The 19040-nt window shown below is 40.9% G+C and overlaps 4 protein-coding genes and 1 long non-coding RNA gene across 5 annotated transcripts; 3 read left to right on the forward strand and 2 right to left on the reverse strand.

The window, feature by feature from the left end:
• The first annotated feature begins 1608 nt into the window (after positions 1-1608).
• On the forward strand, positions 1609-2383 carry LOC124997471 (hemoglobin embryonic subunit alpha-like). The gene is made up of 3 exons (XM_047571186.1): positions 1609-1775; positions 1855-2062; positions 2199-2383. Exons 1-3 carry the CDS (start codon positions 1678-1680, stop codon positions 2325-2327), a joined length of 435 nt encoding a protein of 144 aa, XP_047427142.1. The 5' UTR covers positions 1609-1677; the 3' UTR covers positions 2328-2383.
• Positions 2384-7491: 5108 nt separating this feature from the next.
• Positions 7492-8474, reverse strand: LOC124998088 (hemoglobin subunit alpha-B-like). Its single transcript, XM_047572279.1, has 3 exons — positions 8205-8474; positions 7906-8113; positions 7492-7717 (listed from the first exon to the last, which is right to left on the reverse strand). The coding sequence occupies exons 1-3, from the start codon at positions 8297-8299 to the stop codon at positions 7589-7591; spliced, it is 432 nt and encodes a 143-aa protein (XP_047428235.1). The 5' UTR covers positions 8300-8474; the 3' UTR covers positions 7492-7588.
• A 614-nt stretch (positions 8475-9088) lies between these two features.
• On the forward strand, positions 9089-10081 carry LOC124998086 (hemoglobin subunit beta-A-like). The gene is made up of 3 exons (XM_047572277.1): positions 9089-9310; positions 9464-9686; positions 9838-10081. The coding sequence occupies exons 1-3, from the start codon at positions 9219-9221 to the stop codon at positions 9967-9969; spliced, it is 447 nt and encodes a 148-aa protein (XP_047428233.1). The 5' UTR covers positions 9089-9218; the 3' UTR covers positions 9970-10081.
• A 2010-nt stretch (positions 10082-12091) lies between these two features.
• On the forward strand, positions 12092-14213 carry LOC124998087 (hemoglobin cathodic subunit beta-like). Its single transcript, XM_047572278.1, has 3 exons — positions 12092-12432; positions 13356-13578; positions 13683-14213. Exons 1-3 carry the CDS (start codon positions 12341-12343, stop codon positions 13809-13811), a joined length of 444 nt encoding a protein of 147 aa, XP_047428234.1. The 5' UTR covers positions 12092-12340; the 3' UTR covers positions 13812-14213.
• Positions 14214-14274: 61 nt separating this feature from the next.
• Positions 14275-17087, reverse strand: LOC124998089. The gene is made up of 3 exons (XR_007111019.1): positions 15766-17087; positions 15420-15635; positions 14275-14538 (listed from the first exon to the last, which is right to left on the reverse strand). It is a non-coding gene; the product is annotated as an uncharacterized LOC124998089 (long non-coding RNA).
• Positions 17088-19040: the final 1953 nt, after the last annotated feature.

A 19040-nucleotide genomic window follows, 5' to 3' on the forward strand; every position in this document is an offset into this window, starting at 1 on the left:
TTAACTGCTGTCCCTAATTGGTCCACTCTATTAGTAAGAGTGATGTACAGGACACAACTCTGAGACTCAGAATTAAACAGCAGTTCCTCAGATGTTTTGTTAAGTTATAGTCCATTGAATGTAAACACTTTCATAACCTCCCCGCACTTCTTTGCACAAAGTGAAGACAGTTTGGAGTTGCTGTCGTTGTTGTTGTTGTTATTTTTAAGTTATTGTTACGCTAGTGGTCAACTGGGCTGTATATGGCCCCTAAACTAAAATGAATTGGACACTTAGCTATCCAGTGATGCAGAGAAGACACCACGCTTAGGCTGCTCTCGCGTTGTGCATATGGGGGATTTGCTATAAAGCCACACATTTAATTTAAATAAATTGTAATTTAAAAATGATGCCTTCCTCTTGGGAAATATTTATGGGCTATGCAACGTTTTTTTTCTTTAAAAAAAAATCAAAATCAGAGGCTCACAAAAGACTAAATCATTCCATTAACGTGTGAAACATCATAAAGAAAAGATGATAAGTACATATAGCCTGTATTAAACGGGTGATCATACACAATGTTAGGCGGAAACATTTACTGTCGTCTAATCATCACAATAGTTGTGTGTATTTGGTGATGCAGAGTATCAGTTTTGACTGTTAATGGAGGCCTTTTTGCACACCAGCAATATGAGATGTGGGATGTTGTCACTGGAACAAGCATAGCAACGCTCATTCATCCTAAGCCTTGAAAATGCCTGGGTGAGGCAGGCATTTTCACAAGGTCCACAAGGACAGCTCCTCCACGAGCCTCAGCCTTGAGGTTTGAAATGAAACCAGACTGCTGCGCTCAATCGCTCAATGGCATCAAAATTAAGATTTAAAGCAAACCACCTCCCCCTCCCACAAGCCAGCGGTCAGATGGGTGGTGGGACAGGTAGCCAAAAGAATCTTTTAAGGCTGTTGGAAGGGTGCTCAGACTGTTTGGGCTATTTCCCCGGGGCTGTTGATTTAAATTAGTTAAAGCTATTTAAATAAAATCATTACAAAAATGAATGTATGGCCCATCCGTGCTGCTGAAGAGGCCAGAGTAAAAGCTGTTCACGCTATTGTCTTTACGGGTTAACATGAATTTTAACCAAACTCATTTTCTCCGTATTCCTGTATAATTAAATTTACTTTATCCCCGATAAATACAATATATTTTGTTTCCAGTGTGCGTAAAGCAACCTCTATAAACAGCCACGTGTAGTTCACTGTATTAAAATAGATAGTTAAAGTTATGTTTGTTTGGTAATACTGAACCTACTCATGTCTTTATCTTTTGTGCATTTTAACACATTTTATTTTGTTACAAGTATGAATTAAACTAATAAACACGGGGAAAACAAGTGTTTATCGCTATATTGGCGCACTCTCGGATTACGCAGTGCAATTGAGCAGTTAGTGGCTACATGGGAACGTGAAAATTAATCTGATTTATCGTCCAAATGCGGGACGTATTAGGCTATTTGAGGTTGAGTGGTTTAGCGCTGCAGAGCCCCCGTTGTTACCTTTCTGTCCATCTCTAAACTGGAACTGGAGCTGGAACGCCTTGCAGCCTATCTCGGTAGGTGGTCCCATCAGGGTGTGTTTCCGCCGCTGCAAGCATAAAAGGCCCATCGGCGCAGCTGACAGCACCATTCGTTGACAGGCAATATGACTTCTCTCACCCCTAAGGACAAGAGCACCGTCAGGGCCTTCTGGGCCAAAATCTCCAAAAACGCCGATGACATCGGCAAAGAAGCTCTGGGCAGGTAAATATACCGACAACGCTCTCACGCGTATTGATTAGTTGAACAAACACGCACCATTTTCGTTGTTTGTTTCTCCCAGGATGCTGATCGTGTACCCACAGACCAAGACCTACTTCGCCCACTGGCAGGACCTGAGCCCCAACTCTGCCCCAGTGAAGAAGCACGGAATGACCGTGATGGGTGGAGTTGCTGATGCTGTGAGCAAATTGGACAACCTGCCTGCGGGTCTCCTGAACCTCAGCGAGCTGCACGCCTTCACTCTGCGTATCGACCCTGCGAACTTCAAGGTGACGATCTATAAAACACTGCTTGTGTCTTGGTGTTGTTCCACTCTGAAAACCCAGATTCTGTGGTCATACTTCTGACTGGGCCTGCGTGGTTCAGAAACTCGGTACTTAGCATCGGTGTGTTTGTGTTTCACAGATCATCGCCCATGTCATCCAGGTGGTCCTGGCCATCATGTACCCCAACGATTTCACCCCTGAGGTCCATGTGTCCTTTGACAAGTTCCTGGCCTTCCTGGCTATTACTCTGGCTGAGAAATACCGATAAATGCAAGTTGTATGTCGTCTGTACACCAAATGAAATAAAGGCATTTAAAATTCAAACGCTGCGTCCGGTGTCATCGTCTTTACTAATGCCTTCCCTAAATAATCATTTTCTATGAAAAATAAACATATATATGTGTGTGAGTTCAGAGACAAGTGTCATCAATCATCTTCAGCTCTACATATATAGAGGTTTAGAAGTTGGGGCAGTCACAACAGTCAAGAGGCAGCATATGTTCCGTTTGTCTGAAAGAAAATCAATATTATCATTAACATTATCAGCATTATAATTTTGGTTGTCACACCGCTCCAACGTGTTTGTGAGAGCTTAAGATCTCGCGTTAACCTCTCGAAATGCATGTGTCATTATTATCCATCAGTCAAATTTGACATTTAAATAAAAGTCAAGAGAAAAAAAACGTGTTACAAATAAAGTAGTAGCCTAAAGGTGCTATGACAACAACAAAACAAACGTGCAAATGCTTAAATGTAAACTCTATTCATCACAAAATTCCAGATGAATCACGCAGTGCCATGGGGTATGTCCTTTCTATTTGTTTGACTTCGTATAATCCTGTGAATGAGCGAGTATCTAACGAGTATGTTTACAGTGCCCCCTCCTGGCAGATGGAGCACACTGTCTCTAAAGATTTACACCAACTTTGGAGATCTACAGTAAAACTTAAATACTTGTATCATTACATGCAGTGACAGTCAAATGTTTGGACACACCTTCTCGCCTTCTTTTTTTTTCTTATATTTCATATTGTAGATTAATACCGAAGAAATCAAAACTGTGAAGGAACACATATTAAATGTAGCGCCAGGCAGGAGGCGGCATACCATCAGCTACAGAGGAAAACACTCCAGTGTGAGCTCTACTGCTCATTCATCTCCTTAAAGTGGGGGAGGGCAGTGGTGTTCCGCTACAGAATAGTCGCTACAGAAAGGCGAAGTCTGAACCGTGTTGACGTTTCCACACTTCCACACAAATCCAATGAGTCTGCGACTTTCGACAGATCTCGTGGAGAAAACGCCATGATAAACAATCGCGTGTGACACAGCCACGGTCATTGCATTAACAAATAAACTCACATGCAATGGTTAATCTTAATTTGTCTTGACGAATAGGACAAAGTAATGTTTATATTATTTATATATATTATAGAGCTATTTTCAAATAAATATCATGACATCTTTCTGTGTAATGTAATAAGAAGACCATAAACTATCATCCGAACTAATGACACGGTTGAACCAATACCTGTTCAAAACCGTTTTGCATCACCGGTAGTCCATATTGGATTATATGTGCAAAAATAGAAGTTATAATTGAACTAATCTACCATTTGATTATGTTTTTTGTCTGGTATAGAAGAAAAAATAAGTTGTGAGCCAAGTAACGTCACGGAACTTGGCCTGCCACAGATAGTTGCCAAATTACGGACGCATAACATGAACGTCATTATCACGATCATGCCTCCTGCCCGGTCAGTTGCTGCCTGGCCCTGGGGACGGAGGATGCAGTGGGGAATAAAAACGTGAAATGCCAAACATCAGGACTCTAAAGAAAAGCTTGTCCTCGGAGAAAATAGTTTGACAGTAATCGGAGACTCGGGCTTTCCCACCGTCACCATGGTCGAGTGGACAGACGCCGAGCGCGCCGCCATCACAACCCTGTGGTCAAAACTGGACCTTAAACACTTCTAATTTCTTTTTACTTTTGTGAAGTCTTAGTCGTGGTTTCGTGTCTTTTCATGCTTCTGAGTGTGTATCACGGGATTTAGAGACTCTTTGCGTTATCTGGCAACTTGACCAGCAGTGCAGCCATTCTCAGAAACCACTGATGTCATCTCTTATTTTCATTCATTCTGACCTTTTCAGCCATTGTCTTTAAAGCCATCCTTATACATTCTCTCTCATTGTAGGCTCTTGCTGAATGCATCAGTTATTGTGATCAAGTTTGTCCGGAAGTCCAGAAGGCCTGGCAGAAGTTTCTGGCTGTGGTGGTCTCTGCTCTGGGCAGTCAGTACCACTGAGGGTCTGGAGAGGTTCTACCCTCAGCGATGTGTAACAGTCTTACAGGTAATTCTAAAATCACTCAGTGCTATGTATCTGTTGCCAAATAAAAAGTAAATTGCATCTCTCTGCGCAGTGCTTGGCGCATTCATGGTTTAATCAATTAACTCATATACAAGGAAGTGGAATCAATACTCACTATAATGCTATATTGCGAACTGGGTGTGGCTTTTTTATTTGGTTATAACAGTATAAAATGTGTGCAACCGATAAAAACACGTTTGACGTCAGGCGCTTAGTATCACAGTGGCTGGACATCTGCTTTCATTCTTATCCTGATCAGCATATGGGGAATAAACTAAATATTTAAAAAAGTTGAATAAATAATAAAGTCTTTTGAATGGAATAAACAGAATAAATGCATATGTCTTACATGGCAAAACGAGGAAATCCAGATGTACACATAATAACATAATAAAATCTAATTTTCATGTCAAGAGACAGAAAATCCCAGCCATGTAGGAGATAACATTGTTTTTTATTTTGTTGTATTCTTTCTCGCAGTCTGTTCTTCTTTTTATGCTTTGAAACAAAAAGCCCAGTTTGGATATCCACATGTTCTCAGGGTTTGTCTGATGCGGTTTCGTTCCTTCTCCTCGGCTTCTGATTGTGCTCGAGTGTCTGGGTTGGAGTGTTTGCTGGTTTCCTATTTTTCAGCTTTTAAATTAAAAACCCATCCCCTATATCCCTATACAAATATCTTTTCTGAGATAGTGCTTGTGCCATTATATAATGCTGTTTGAATACAGCTGTCCTCGTCTCTTCTGCAGGTTGGTGGTACACATATTTAAAACGACTGAACACCAGTGGTCCTGTACTGTTGAATATTTTTGAACAAGTATCAGGCTTGTACTGAGGTGACAAAAAACACTTGGCCTGTAGTTGTGCAGTCAAACATCTCACAGTGTATATAGCGAGATTTGATGAGACTTGTTATTACACATCAACTAAATAAAGTGAGTTCTTATGGTTAAATGATCATCTCCGGAACAGCCAGGGTTGAAAAAAGATGTAGAGGTAAAGAATAAGGCTTTATTTTATTAAGGAGTCTAAATAAAGTCTAATTCATTTTAAGACAACTTGCCTTTTATTTCAGTGCCATGTTTCTGCTAAATGAATGCTATCACCCGGAGAAGCATGTTTTGTTGTTTTAAACCATTTAATGCCATTACACCAAACCGTTTTCACATCAGACGGAAATGCGAAGTCAAAGCCAAGAGCAGAACAGAAAGCTCTGTCAAGTCTCCTATGTCAGCACTGTTTCTAAGGAACATAACACAATGTGATATTTTCAAGTGCAGCCCTAGTCGCCTCTTTCATCATGACGCCATAAAAAGCTTTGATCATTGATGAGTGTTGGTTACATGTTTTTGCACTTCAACCAGGGGAAATAGACATACGTGTCCTTATGATCAGTATAATCCCCAGAACAGTAAATATGTCCAACCAAACCAAACAAAACAGTCAGAACTAACATTTTTTCACACTGCCAAACCACTACCAAACGGTGGAGCTGGGTGTCACAGACCTGCTGTGGGTATTAGTTACAGCCTCCATTTCCTTCCTTCATCTGCACGAAAAAGTTGAGCCCTTTCCAGAACGCTCATGAAAACAAATGTGTTACGCAATTTGCTATTTCTCAACCAAGACTTAACGAACGGATTACCAGATGTTCTGGGAAAGCAAATGCAGAAAGTGCTGGATACTTAAGATTTAGGGTTAGGGTTGGGGTTAAATACGTTTCACTATCCTGGGCGACACATGAGGCTCGGACGCAACGCTGGAAACTACACCGGTTAGAACTGCTAATACAAACACAAGCACAATACCGTGGCAAACACAAATTATTCTTCACGAATCTAAACACACACACTAAACACCCACCAGACTTATGTCACCAATTAAACGTTGAGTTGTTGGAGTTGCCCCCCTGGCGTCACGGTTGAGACAGTAGGACTTCGGACAGCTCCCGCATGGACGCGGAAAGCTGCGTGTGCAGGAATCCAGCAGGTACCACGGCATCCACCCCATTTTCTGTTTCAGCAACTGGAGCTGATTTTTGTAGAGTCCGGATCATTTTGATCATATTACAGAGGGAGTTTGAAAGATAGTGATGGCAAATGTTAGAAGGATGTTTGCAGCTTCATTAGAAGGCGCGTCAACGTCGTCCGATCTTTTATTTCGTTTATTTAGCCCGAAACACCAAATATGTTTCTGCTAGGATTACGTTTCTGATGTGACGGTGACACGATGGAGCCGGTGAAGATTTGACTTAAAAGACTTAAAAGACCAAGAACCTTTTTTTTTAGAAACAAGACTCAGAAAAGAAACGCACAGCTTTTGTGTTTGTTTGTTTGTTTTTTAATTTAACATGCCCCTACTCGTTGAGACATTGTTGGATGGCATACGACTTGTTTTCGATGCTTCTGAGTTGCTGCAAGTTAGCGGTATCTCTCAGACAGAGCCAAGGCACATTCTGCAGGAACTTTTCCACAGAGACGTGAACCTCCGGAGTGAAGTCTGCGGGGAAGTACATGGCCAGGACCACGATGATGGAGTGGGCCAGGATCTGCGGTTGTGGCAAAAGGCAGAGATTAATATCATAAATGACCACATTGTATTACACTAAACACCCACCAGACTTATGTCACCAATTAAACGTTGAGTTGTTGGAGTTGCCCCCCTGGCGTCACGGTTGAGACAGTAGGACTTCGGACAGCTCCCGCATGGACGCGGAAAGCTGCGTGTGCAGGAATCCAGCAGGTACCACGGCATCCACCCCATTTTCTGTTTCAGCAACTGGAGCTGATTTTTGTAGAGTCCGGATCATTTTGATCATATTACAGAGGGAGTTTGAAAGATAGTGATGGCAAATGTTAGAAGGATGTTTGCAGCTTCATTAGAAGGCGCGTCAACGTCGTCCGATCTTTTATTTCGTTTATTTAGCCCGAAACACCAAATATGTTTCTGCTAGGATTACGTTTCTGAAGATGAAGATTCTTCTGAAGATTTGACTTAAAAGACTTAAAAGACCAAGAACCTTTTTTTTTTAGAAACAAGACTCAGAAAAGAAACGCACAGCTTTTGTGTTTGTTTGTTTGTTTTTTAATTTAACATGCCCCTACTCGTTGAGACATTGTTGGATGGCATACGACTTGTTTTCGATGCTTCTGAGTTGCTGCAAGTTTAGCGGTATCTCTCAGACAGAGCCAAGGCCACATTCTGCAGGAACTTTTCCACAGAGACGTGAACCTCCGGAGTGAAGTCTGCGGGGAAGTACATGGCCAGGACCACGATGATGGAGTGGGCCAGGATCTGCGGTTGTGGCAAAAGGCAGAGATTAATATCATAAATGACCACATTGTATTATTACAGTAGCTACTACGTGGAATGCAATATTACACTGTAATGATTACTAAAACAAAACCCTTGGATCGTCCTCAACAAAGACCTCTACGGTTTTTTTTTTGTTTTTTTTTTTTGTTTTTTTTTTTTTTGTTTACCTTGAAGTTGGCAGGATCCACCCGGAGCTTGAAAGCATGCAGCTCACTGAGGGAGCTCAAGCAGCCAGTAAGATCATCAATGCCTTTGACAGCTTTCCCCACCGCTGACATGATGACGGCACCATGTTTCTTGACTTGTGCGGCCTGAGGACTCAGGTCCCCCCAGTGCGAAAAGTAGGTCTTGGTCTGAGGGTAGGCAACCAGCATCCTACAGAAATAACCAGAAGAAATCATTCACAGAAATTCACAGCATTTTTCGTCTTTCACATCCAGACCATTGTGCCAAACATGGAGCTCACCTGCCCAGGGCTTCTGCGCCAATCTCGCTGGACTTCCCTTCAGCTTTGGCCCAGAAGGCCTTCACCGCGGCCTTGTCTTTCGCAGAGAGGCTCATGGTTGCTTGGAGTTTTCAGGTACCGAGAGAAAGTATTGATCAGAAATGGTGCCCAAGTGGATTTGTAACGGCGCCTTTATGTTAAACCAAACGGCACCACGCCCAAATATCAAATCCAAGCCACATGCCTGATAAAGAAACAGCAAGACGTAGTCATTGCCATTTCTTTTTTGATAAAACATACCACTCCCTATATTCACGTAGGTGCTGCGTAATTGATCGTTATTTACTTGATAGTCCGTCTTGTTACGAGCCAGCAAAATAGTTTACCCAAGTTTACCCCAAGTGATCATAAGGACTTTTAACGGATTATTAAATGAAAGTAATTACATAGAGGCAATAAATCACCGTTACAATTTTGACTTTTTCATGAAAATCACACTCATCACGATGTAAGGAAAATTATATCTACATTCTTCGCATTTTTCTTTCTCTTTTTTTTTGTTTTACATTTTTTTTTTTTCCTTATTCGAAAACAATTCTTAATGCGTCTTCACATATTCGGTCTTTAGTTTAGTGGGTATATTATACAATTTCTTAAACACCAATGACTTTGCGTTCCTGGTCCATCTATTGTTGCTGCCAATCCAATACAGTTCAGGAACAGCACACATTGTAACATAAACAGAAATATATCCTAACAAGTCCACACGTCCCACATGGCCTTATCTAAACTTTCAATTTACGAACCAAATAACGTCACAGAGTCACACCGTTGCCAAATTACGGACGCATTGCATGAACGTCATTATCATGATCGTGCCTCCTGTCCAATCGGTTGCTCCCTCGGCCGGGGGACGGAGGATGCAGTGGTGAATAAAAACGTGGGATGTCAAACATCAGAACTCAAAAAGAAAGACTTGTCTTCGGAGGAACTTGTTTGACAGTAATCTGAGACTCAGACTTTCCCATCGTCACCATGGTCGAGTGGACAGACGCCGAGCGCACCGCCATCACAACCCTGTGGTCCAAAATTGACGTGGGTGAAATCGGACCCCAGGCTCTAGCCAGGTAATTTGTCAACTAATTCGGATTCAAATACTCGTTTATGTGTGATGTCCGGGGTTAATGTAATATAGCATATCTTTCATAGTATGGTTAGACGCCGTTGTTTTACCACTTGTACTTTTGTGAAATCTTGTTTGTGGTTTCCCGTCTTTTCAGGCTTCTGATCGTGTATCCCTGGACTCAGAGACACTTTGCGTCTTTTGGCAACTTGTCCACCACCGCTGACATCTTTGGAAACCCTAAGGTGGCCCAGCACGGCAAGACAGTGATGGGTGGGCTGGAAAATGCCGTGAAGAACTTGGACAACATCAAGAGTGCCTATGCCAAGCTCAGCGTTATGCACTCTGAGAAGCTTCACGTGGATCCTGATAACTTCAGGGTAAGTCACCTCCTCTGATTGTCACCCTTCTTCTCGATGGTCTAGTGGCGCGTTTCATTCTGATCTTTTTAATCAGAGCCTTTAACGTCGCCATCATGCTGTTCAACCACTGGCTTTACTGCCATTCTTATACTTCCCTTTCTCGTTGTAGGTTCTTGCTGAAATCATCAGTGTGTGTGTTGCTGCCAAGTTTGGCCCCAGCGTCTTCACCGCTGATGTCCAGGAGGCCTGGCAGAAGTTCCTGGCTGTGGTGGTCTCTGCTCTGGGCAGACAGTACCACTAAGGGTCTGGTAAAGGCACTCCTCCCAGAGATGTGCAACAGTCCAGCAAGTAATTAATTTACTGCTTTGTAACTGTTGCCAAATACTTCAATTAAAAAAATGACATAAAAAAAATGACTGTGTGATGATTCGTTTTTAACGTTTTTATTTTGACTTATTTTATAAAAACAAAATATAAAGAACCTGCAAACCAACAGGCGTGACCTCAAAATCATTCAATAATAATTCAAATAGTCAATTAGAAATGTCCATCGTAGAACTGCTACGTAGGTATATTAACAAAATTAATGTTACTGGGATAAACAAGAGCAATACAACTGTCCGTTACAATAGTTCTGATGATTGATTAAATGTATGTAAAGAGGTATCATAAACAGGCTGAGGAATTAGACATTCAAGTAGAAATGGATAACTATGTAAGTCACAAAGACTGGCTGGGTTGGCGAGGCTATAGGACCACATGAGTGTGCAGGTCTGGAGATCAGAAACACACAACTATAGGCTGGAGACACTCACAAGAAGGTGTGGGGAGGAGAGATGGAGCGAGGGGCACACAGCTGATAACATGCTACACACAAATGCATGGATAGCAAGAGAGAGTTGAAAGTGGAGGAGTGTCAGCATATCAGTAGCCTAAAGCTAGCAACATAACTAACGGAGGCACCCTCAGCTTTATCAAAAAGGAAGGTTTTAAGCCCTGACCTTAAAATTAGAGAGGGTACCTTCCTCTCAAAATAAATCTGGGACCCAATTCCACAGGAGAGGGGCCAGGTTCAAACTCTAGGTACAACAACTAAGTCACTACTTTGAGAGTAAAGTAATCTCTTTAGGTTGATGTGGTACTATGGAGTCTTAAGATGGAGCTAGGCCTTCCTCCATTCCAGTGAAGAAAGGTAGCAACTGGGGTAAAACAACCTCTCTCGATAAACCCTTGCTAAGTTTGAATCACTTTGATGAAGCCTTTTAGAGAACTTTGTGGACAGTCTGAGAATTTATGCATCACCAATGGCATCACAGTGTTTCAACATAGTAAGAAAGACTATATTAGTGACAAGTCTGAGAAGTTTCTTGATACATGTATTAATGACTGTGTAATTTTATTCAGTGCTTTACTTTGTTTTGACAATATTGACTCGTTGACAGATGAAGTCTGTTTTTTTTGTCGATATATAACTCTAGGATTAAAGATATTAGAATAATTCAGTTAAAGTCATGTTTAAACAATAAAATCTTTATGTTGTTTCGGCTTTGTAGATCAATAGCTGGGATCATTCACATCTCCATATATTGTCTAATGTTAAAATATAACCATCAGATAATAATAAATACAAATATAGTCTTGACAGAACCTGTGGAATCTCTCCATACAATTATCTTAACCAGTCGTTGATGACATGGACAAACTGGGAATCTGTCTGAATTTCTGTACCGTCATGAACAAACCATTCTTTAATTGTCACATAACAGATTAGCAGCATTTTTTCTCCAAAATTTGAGCGATAAAAGGAAGGTTGGATGTTGGTTTATAGTTGGCTTAGACATCTGGCTATATATTTCTTTTTAGTAAAGGTTTAATTACAGGACCTTATCACGTAGCCTGTTTATAAAGGTTAATGAAATACAATGTCTTATCTTTTCATCAGAAACATCCTCTCTTATAGTGGTCATTTTTACTTTACACCTGCGTGCTATATTCAGAGTTGTTGTTCTGTAATCAGTCATTAAGTATCACACGGTTCCTGATTCATCAAAACACAGATTGCGTTTCACTTCTCACCGTGAAATTACTGGAAGTTCGCTGGAAAATCAGCTGCAACTAAAAATGGCTGACATCACCTAAACGCGACTGCACTGCCGACCTAAAAAACCTTTGTCATAAAAACGTCATCTTATTATCAGCATACAGACCGCATCCTTTCAGTTCCATCCAAAGACAATTAAGGTCCCATCAAAACTGAAGCGACGGCAATCGTTTATTTTTTTCATTTTTCTTTTGCTTTTAATAAAAGTTTAGCGCCGTCAGGTTGTTTGAGGCCACGAAATAAACGCCCATTTCTGGTACGTGGATCATTTATTTGGGCGGGGAATGTCTGAATATTCAGATAATGAAAGTATTGCTTAATCTGACTTCAACAGCTGCAAGTAGCCCGGCAACAGAACCGAAGAGAAGTATTTTGTGTCGAGTCATTTTGAGAGCATCTCTGGGCATTTCCTCTGTGTTTATACAAGTTAGATATTGACTCTCTTCCAGCTGTAGGCGACAATAGATCGAGTTTAAAGTAATTCTTTGATGAATTTATAAACCTCGTCGCTTCTGGGTTTATTTTTTTTTGGCGTGGAGGGAAACCAAGAGAAAAGCTGACCATACACGTCATGGTAAAGTGGACGGACAAGGAGCGCAGCACTATCAGGGCTGTTTGGGAAAAAGTTGATATTGATGAGATTGGACCACAAGTTTTGGCAAGGTAGAGGATTTTTAACTTTTCACTTTACAGGATCACGATAAAGCCTATTTAAGGGAAGACTGTTGAAATCTAAGAGGCCTGGTTGGCCGGTTTTATTGTTTAACCATCTGTCATCATTTAACCGTTTACTGGCTACTTTGAAAATAAAAATAAATAAAATGCGGATCAATAAATGCAAATCCTGTTCGCCCTCCACTTATAAGACATTGTATAAGTTATGACACGTTTTTTCAAAAGTTAAAAAGAATTCCATCAAAATAAAAAAAAAAAATACTTAAAAGAAAAAAATACAGTATTATATGGAGGTAATCTTTATTTTCTTCTAGCGTTTTAGACATTTATAGTGTGACAAGGTTTTTGTAAGATGCTTAAATGTTAATTTGTTGCCATAAGGCAACTTTAAGCAAATATGGCAAAAGTGAAATATGTTCATTTGGCAGAACAGTGTGTAACTGACTCACAGAATACTTTCAGACTAGAAACGTTTATAACATTAAACAAATGTATTAATTTTCTCTGTAATTTGTCATTTAAGAGGTAAAAAAATAAAAGGTGACATAGTCCATATATTACAGTAATTGATGCTACCCCATATGAGGATTTTTAAGTATTAATACATATAATTACTTATATATTAAGTATATTTGATATGTTTCGGTAATAATTAATGCAACAGAGGGGTGAAAGTGTTTTTCAGCACAATAGTTAGAAGCCGAACATCTCTGTGTTTGATATTCGACCACTTAAGCACCAGACACTGACCTTTGTAAGTCATTATAGTCGAGCATAGTTCAGGTTCTCATTTGAATTGAGAACTGTTTGAATGGTGTGGAGTAGTTCAGATTTACCGTTTGGTTCAAAGAAGTTTGAGTAACATATAATTTTAAACAAAAACTAAACCGCCACGCCTCTTACATTGACAGAGTTTTGATTGTCTACCCTTGGACCGAGAGATACTTTGGTACTTTTGGAGACATCTTCACTGTCACTGCTGTTCTGCAAAACCCTAAAGTAGCCGCCCATGGCAAAGTGGTGCTGAAAGCACTGGACCAAGCAGTAAAGGACATGGACAACATCAAGCACACCTATGCTGACCTCAGCAGGTTGCACTACGAAAGCCTCAGCGTGGATCCTGATTGCTTCAGAGTAGGTTCAGAGTAACTGACCCCTAAGGGAATAAATAAATGTTTTCATGATGTTTTATTCGGGCAGACAGACTGGACTCATGGTGTTTTTGTTTTTGTCTGCAGCTGTTAGCCGACTGCCTCACCATCACTGTCGCCTGCAAACTCAAGTCCGGCCTGAACCCTCAGATCCAAGCTACCTGGCAGAAGTTTCTGTCCGCTGTGGTCGATGCGATGAGCAGTCAGTATTACTGAAGAGTGCAACAAACCCAGATGGAGAAAAATATGTTTATGCGTGTTTGTCCTATCTTGGTATCTCTTTAATATATTTTGTAATTGACATATGAGATTGAATTTGGCTTTAACCCCCCACACCCACCCCCTTCCCCCACCTCAGGTCCGTAAGGGGGCTACAAATTAAACTAGTGTAAGATTTTTACATAATTCTCGTGGTTTATTTAGTATAAATTGCAGCAATGGCTAAATATAGGGGAGTTCAGGACATTTCACTGATGGGGTTACACGTGTATGTGTGCCTTAGGAATGCACTTTTTAAACACAAAGTACGCAGTAGTTTATTTAGTTTCTAAGATCTATTTGCTATTTTATTTGATAAGATATATATGCTGTCCTTTAATAAATATTATGTCCCATAAAGTTGTCACATTTTTTGTAAACTCTGCAAGTGCAGTTGCAGTTAAGAGGAAGAAACAAAAAGACATGTTGGAAATTAAACTTTAATAGTCTTCAGGGGGATATGGGTCACAGTTACACAGCTAAAAACAACTCATTGACAAACACTGGTAATTTGTACCGAGGCAGACATTTCATTTTCTATAAGAATCACAGCAGATCACTCAAAACATAGTACACATGCGTGTTATCTGCACCTTGCGCCCCTGATTGATGCTGCCATCTAGCGGTCACTGTTGCCGCAGACACGGGCAGGGGCGTAACAGGACCTCGGATAGTTCCCTTGTGACTGCTCGATATGAATAATAACAAAATGATAAAGAAAAATGAATGTAAGAATAATAGCGGCAGCAAAATGCATAAAACAAACAAACATGGTAATTCAGCCATTGTATGCCGATCAGACATAACATTATGACCACCTTCCTAATATTGTGTAGGTCTGCCTTGGCCCTCCAAAACAGTTATGACTCACCAGAGAATGGACATGGGCCTTCTGATGGTGTCCTGTGGCTACAGAATGTGGTTAGTGATGGACCTTTGGGTGCTATGGGTTGAGGGGAGGGACCTCTGTGTATCAGGCTTGTTCCGGTGCACCCTACAGATACTTGATCAGTTTGCGATCTAGTGAATTTGGAGGCCAGGTCAACACCTTGTTCTGTTTTTCATGTTTTTTTGAGTTGATCCTTAAGCGTTTCTGAGTGTGTGCCTGTGCCAAGTTGCAACCTGCTGGGGAAGGCTTTGTGTCATTGCTATGGGGTGGGGGTGCCTGGTCTGGTCTAGGTGGGTGCTACATGTCTAATTACATTTCCCAGCAGAACATTCAACTGTCACAAGATGGTCAGTGTTATTTACTCCTCCTGTCAGTGACCATAATGTTATGCCTGATCGGAGTAAGTTACACATATTACATTGTGAAGTTTACTACCGCCTGTCCACTAGGAGGCGCTCCAACATTGTCAAATTCTGTTTTTTTTTGTTTTTTTTTTGTTGTTTGTTTTGTTTTGTTTTTTGTTTTTTGTTTTTTAACTCTGAAAATAAAAATTCATACAGTCAGTATTAAAAAGAAAGTTTTATAAAGTACGCTTTAAAATATTATCAGGATCATAAACCAGGAACCGTCTCTGTATATGGCACCTTCTAATCTCACCTTCCAACTTCAGCTCCTACCTCATCATTTCGGGACCGGTGCCAGTATTCAAATCACTGGTGTCTGCTGGGTTGCTGCCAGGAGCACTAACGTAACTTAGCGGAGAAATCTGACCACAACGAGGAACTATATACTTGCTTGCTGTCATGTCATTCTCTGGGATGAGAGGCTCCACTGAGACAGGAGCAAGGTTAAAACTACTAAGTCAGTATATGAGCCGAATTGGTGCACTGCCCCTGGAGGAGAAAGATGAAGAAACATGCGAGATCCTATGGGTTCAAGTAGCCCGTTTTAGAACACATCGAAACTCAAACTCCAGAAAACAAACAGTTGCTCTGATCATTGGTAACACGTTTTATATTTTACCTGGTAAATATGAGGTATCCATTAGACCTCGGCAGTTTCGCTCGGTACCCGTCGATTACTCATTGGTGTTTTCTGTTTCTGATGTGACCGTGTGTCTCCTGATGTGGGGATTTTTGTATCACACCCATGTCCCTTCAGTCCCCACCCAGTTAGCTGAGCCGAGTCTGGTCGTGGGGGGCCATGGTGTAAGCATTAATCGTTCGTCGACTCAACAGTAAAGGTGAAGGTTAAAGGCTTAATATTTGATAACATAAACACTGATTTTTAAGTCCATAAATTATTAAATGTTGTTCCGAATAGTTTCTTGAAAATATTTAGAGGAAATGTTAGGTGTTCTGTTATGAGAAGAATGTGATTCTAACTCCAGTGTATCCTTGGCCATGCATGTAGATTTAAGGAATTCTTCGTTTATCTGTAGATAAATGCACATCTGTCCTCTTTCTGCATATTGTTTATATAACATAAAAACGTCAATGGATAAATTCAGCATGCAAGACTAAGACAAGAATCTCTATTATCCCTCTCTGAAACATCCACTTTAAATATATTGTGCATAAAACTATAAGACTTAAGTATAAAAATGGATGAAAAGAATGAAAAAATATAAGAAACTAAAAATAATCTAAGGTTTTTCCTCCACAGTCCAAAATAAACTCACTCTAGCTGCAAGGCAAGGATTGGTCAAATATTATTATATCATATATTATATGCAAACAATTTGAAGATGGACTACTTACTCACCTTAAGGTGACAGCACTAACTTTGTACGGTAGTAAATTACCAAATATAGTGTAGTCTAACGTCCATACACAAGTTCACTAGTCATCACAATGTTGAGTGTTTCCAAATATGTCGCCTTTGTGTAATTCGTCCGTAAATGAAACAATACTCACTTTGAAATTTACCTTCAATCAGCGTTGTTCAGGCTGTTCCCTATAGCATTACCAGCATGTACAGTGTGGTGGCACTGAGAAAACTGAAGGCATCGGGCCAGTTTTATTAAGTTAGTGCATTTAATGAAGTGGTTGTAACTCTGTAGCTTTTTTCTTTTTCTTTCTTGTGTTCTTTATTTCGTTTTTTTTTTCTTTTTTTTTCTTTTAGAATAAACAGCGTTAAATATCACTATAGCTTGTGCAGTTAGTTAGTGAGGCTGGTGCACTGTTCACAAAAATTATCTCGTCCCTCTCTGAGCTAATCCACCCGTTGAAGTCTAGATAAGCTTTGGCAACGAGCGTCACCACAGACGACCTCAGTTGCCATATTGGTATCAACTGATAACCACAAATTTTGGTCCAGTTAAATGCAGAACATAGATTTTAAATCAGTACCCTTCAACTGCACTTATTTTACATAAGTCTTTTTTTTTCTTTTCTTTGCAAAGTCTGCAAAGTCCAAATCAGATTTGAATATGTGCTGGAAAATAAAACAGTGTCTAGGCTAAATAAGATCAATGAAGTACAAAAGTGAGTTTCGTTTTATTCTTCCAACAGAAAACAAACAAAAATAGCGTGGATTTGTGGAAACGCTTTCGTTTGTCTGAAGTGTTTTTCTTTGAGCTTAGTGCGCATTTAAAACTGGTAACTGTCTCTCAGAAACGAGTCCATGATGCTCATTGGTCATCACTTCTATTTAATCAACTTTAAGTAAACACTTTCTGGCAGTCCTAACTTTTCTCGTGCAAAGTATTCACATCCACCATGACATACGCTTTGTGTTTATCTCACACGAGCTGCCACAGTACAAAAACGACCAACAGGCAAGATGAGTCTCACTGCGAAAGACAAGGGCACCGTGAAGGCTTTCTGGGGTAAAGTGAGTAACGGCGGAGGGCATCGCATCAGCACTATCTGCTCCGGTGAGTAAGCAAAGACCGTGATGTCTGGAGCTGCTGAGGCTGTGAGCAAAATAGACTTAAACTTTAGCGAGGACCTTTTGAACCTCAGTGAGCTGCATGGCTTCACACTGCGGGTCGACCCCGCTAACTTCAAGGTACTGAGGATGACTGACACAATCTTTCTCCAACACCCCAAAAACAGCAAAAGGAAAATGACTGTGGTTTTAATTCGACCACCAGCTACAGTTTCACTCAAAAATGTGTTTGAGTACAAACACCCAACAAAAGTGTCATCACGTAGCGCTGGAGGCTACACCAGTCTCCTCATTGTCTCGTTATTTGAGCATCATAACAATGATGTTATGGGTATACGCATCCCATGTCTATGTTGTAGGATTCTTCAAGTCTACTTTCCGGGGTGCTGAAAACAAAGATATACAAAAAGAACGTGATGCAACAACATTTTTTTTTCGTACAGTAACCTTGTCTCATGCTGTTTCCTCGTCCGCTGAGGGAGGGATGTGAACTCCAACTCCCAGGAGCGTGTCTCCTCCATCTGCCCGTAGAGTCGAAAAGGCAAGCACAGGCGCACCGCGGTCCGGAAAGTCCACGAGCAGCCAGGTTTCCGCAAAACCCCAAACACTGCTCAAGACACACTCCCTCCGGGTCCCAACAAGAACACAAAGTTGTTGTTGGTCCATCTTGCTCGCCAAAGACTCCTCTTTGCCCATGCGCTCAGATGGCACCGCCGGCTTGAACCTCTTTCATTTTCGCTCCTTCACGGCAACCCCGGAGCTTCTTCCGAAATTCAACGGGAAACTCAGGCCTCGTTCCGGGCATCACAGGGGACACGGGAGCAGAGCAGTTGCTCTCTGGATTACAGGAGATTAAGGACGGTCACTCCACCGACGGCCACAGTCAAACCCGAAAAGTCCAGAAAAATAAAAAATAAAAGTTGCGCGAAAAGGCAAAAACAGTCGAAAACCATGACGATTGTTTTCCGTCAAGCTGTATGTTAACAAGTGTTTCCCAGGGTCAGTGTTATAGCAATGATGTATAGGAAAACGTTGAAATACTGAAGCTGCAGCACAACAACCTCCGACATGAAACACGTCTACTAGGGTGGTGTCATTCCTGCATGTAGTATAAATAAATGCATAAATAATAAAATGAATCATTTGTGCAACTGTTCCTTTGTGGGTCAGAACATTTGTTTATTTTAAGGAACTAGTGTCCCCGTAACTCCCCAAAATAACATTGGTTGGAGTTGAACAGTGAATGAATAAAACTTCATTTTTACCTTTTTTTCCCCATCAGAGCAATTGTGGTTTATTAAAGCACACTTCAAGCCAGACATTTGGACACTAAATCACATTTTTAAATTAGGTTCACGACAGTTTCCATGATGTGGTGAGTCCCCACCCCTAGTACCTCAGTATAA

The sequence above is a fragment of the Mugil cephalus genome, chromosome 20 (assembly GCF_022458985.1).
Source record: "Mugil cephalus isolate CIBA_MC_2020 chromosome 20, CIBA_Mcephalus_1.1, whole genome shotgun sequence".
In the NCBI taxonomy this organism is placed as follows: domain Eukaryota; kingdom Metazoa; phylum Chordata; class Actinopteri; order Mugiliformes; family Mugilidae; genus Mugil; species Mugil cephalus.

Excerpts from the sequence above, each read along its gene's own strand:
- LOC124998087 (XM_047572278.1), top strand. The coding sequence starts at position 12,341 with ATGGTAAAGTGGACGGACAAGGAGCGCAGCACTATCAGGGCTGTTTGG. Across the intron at positions 12,433-13,355 it reads GGACCACAAGTTTTGGCAAG|AGTTTTGATTGTCTACCCTT; the intron begins GTAGAGGATTTT and ends TTACATTGACAG. Across the intron at positions 13,579-13,682 it reads TGGATCCTGATTGCTTCAGA|CTGTTAGCCGACTGCCTCAC; the intron begins GTAGGTTCAGAG and ends TTTTGTCTGCAG.
- LOC124998086 (XM_047572277.1), top strand. The coding sequence starts at position 9,219 with ATGGTCGAGTGGACAGACGCCGAGCGCACCGCCATCACAACCCTGTGG. Across the intron at positions 9,311-9,463 it reads GGACCCCAGGCTCTAGCCAG|GCTTCTGATCGTGTATCCCT; the intron begins GTAATTTGTCAA and ends CCGTCTTTTCAG. Across the intron at positions 9,687-9,837 it reads TGGATCCTGATAACTTCAGG|GTTCTTGCTGAAATCATCAG; the intron begins GTAAGTCACCTC and ends TTCTCGTTGTAG.
- LOC124997471 (XM_047571186.1), top strand. The coding sequence starts at position 1,678 with ATGACTTCTCTCACCCCTAAGGACAAGAGCACCGTCAGGGCCTTCTGG. Across the intron at positions 1,776-1,854 it reads GGCAAAGAAGCTCTGGGCAG|GATGCTGATCGTGTACCCAC; the intron begins GTAAATATACCG and ends TGTTTCTCCCAG. Across the intron at positions 2,063-2,198 it reads TCGACCCTGCGAACTTCAAG|ATCATCGCCCATGTCATCCA; the intron begins GTGACGATCTAT and ends TGTGTTTCACAG.
- LOC124998088 (XM_047572279.1), bottom strand. The coding sequence starts at position 8,299 with ATGAGCCTCTCTGCGAAAGACAAGGCCGCGGTGAAGGCCTTCTGGGCC. Across the intron at positions 8,114-8,204 it reads GGCGCAGAAGCCCTGGGCAG|GATGCTGGTTGCCTACCCTC; the intron begins GTGAGCTCCATG and ends TTATTTCTGTAG. Across the intron at positions 7,718-7,905 it reads TGGATCCTGCCAACTTCAAG|ATCCTGGCCCACTCCATCAT; the intron begins GTAAACAAAAAA and ends CCACAACCGCAG.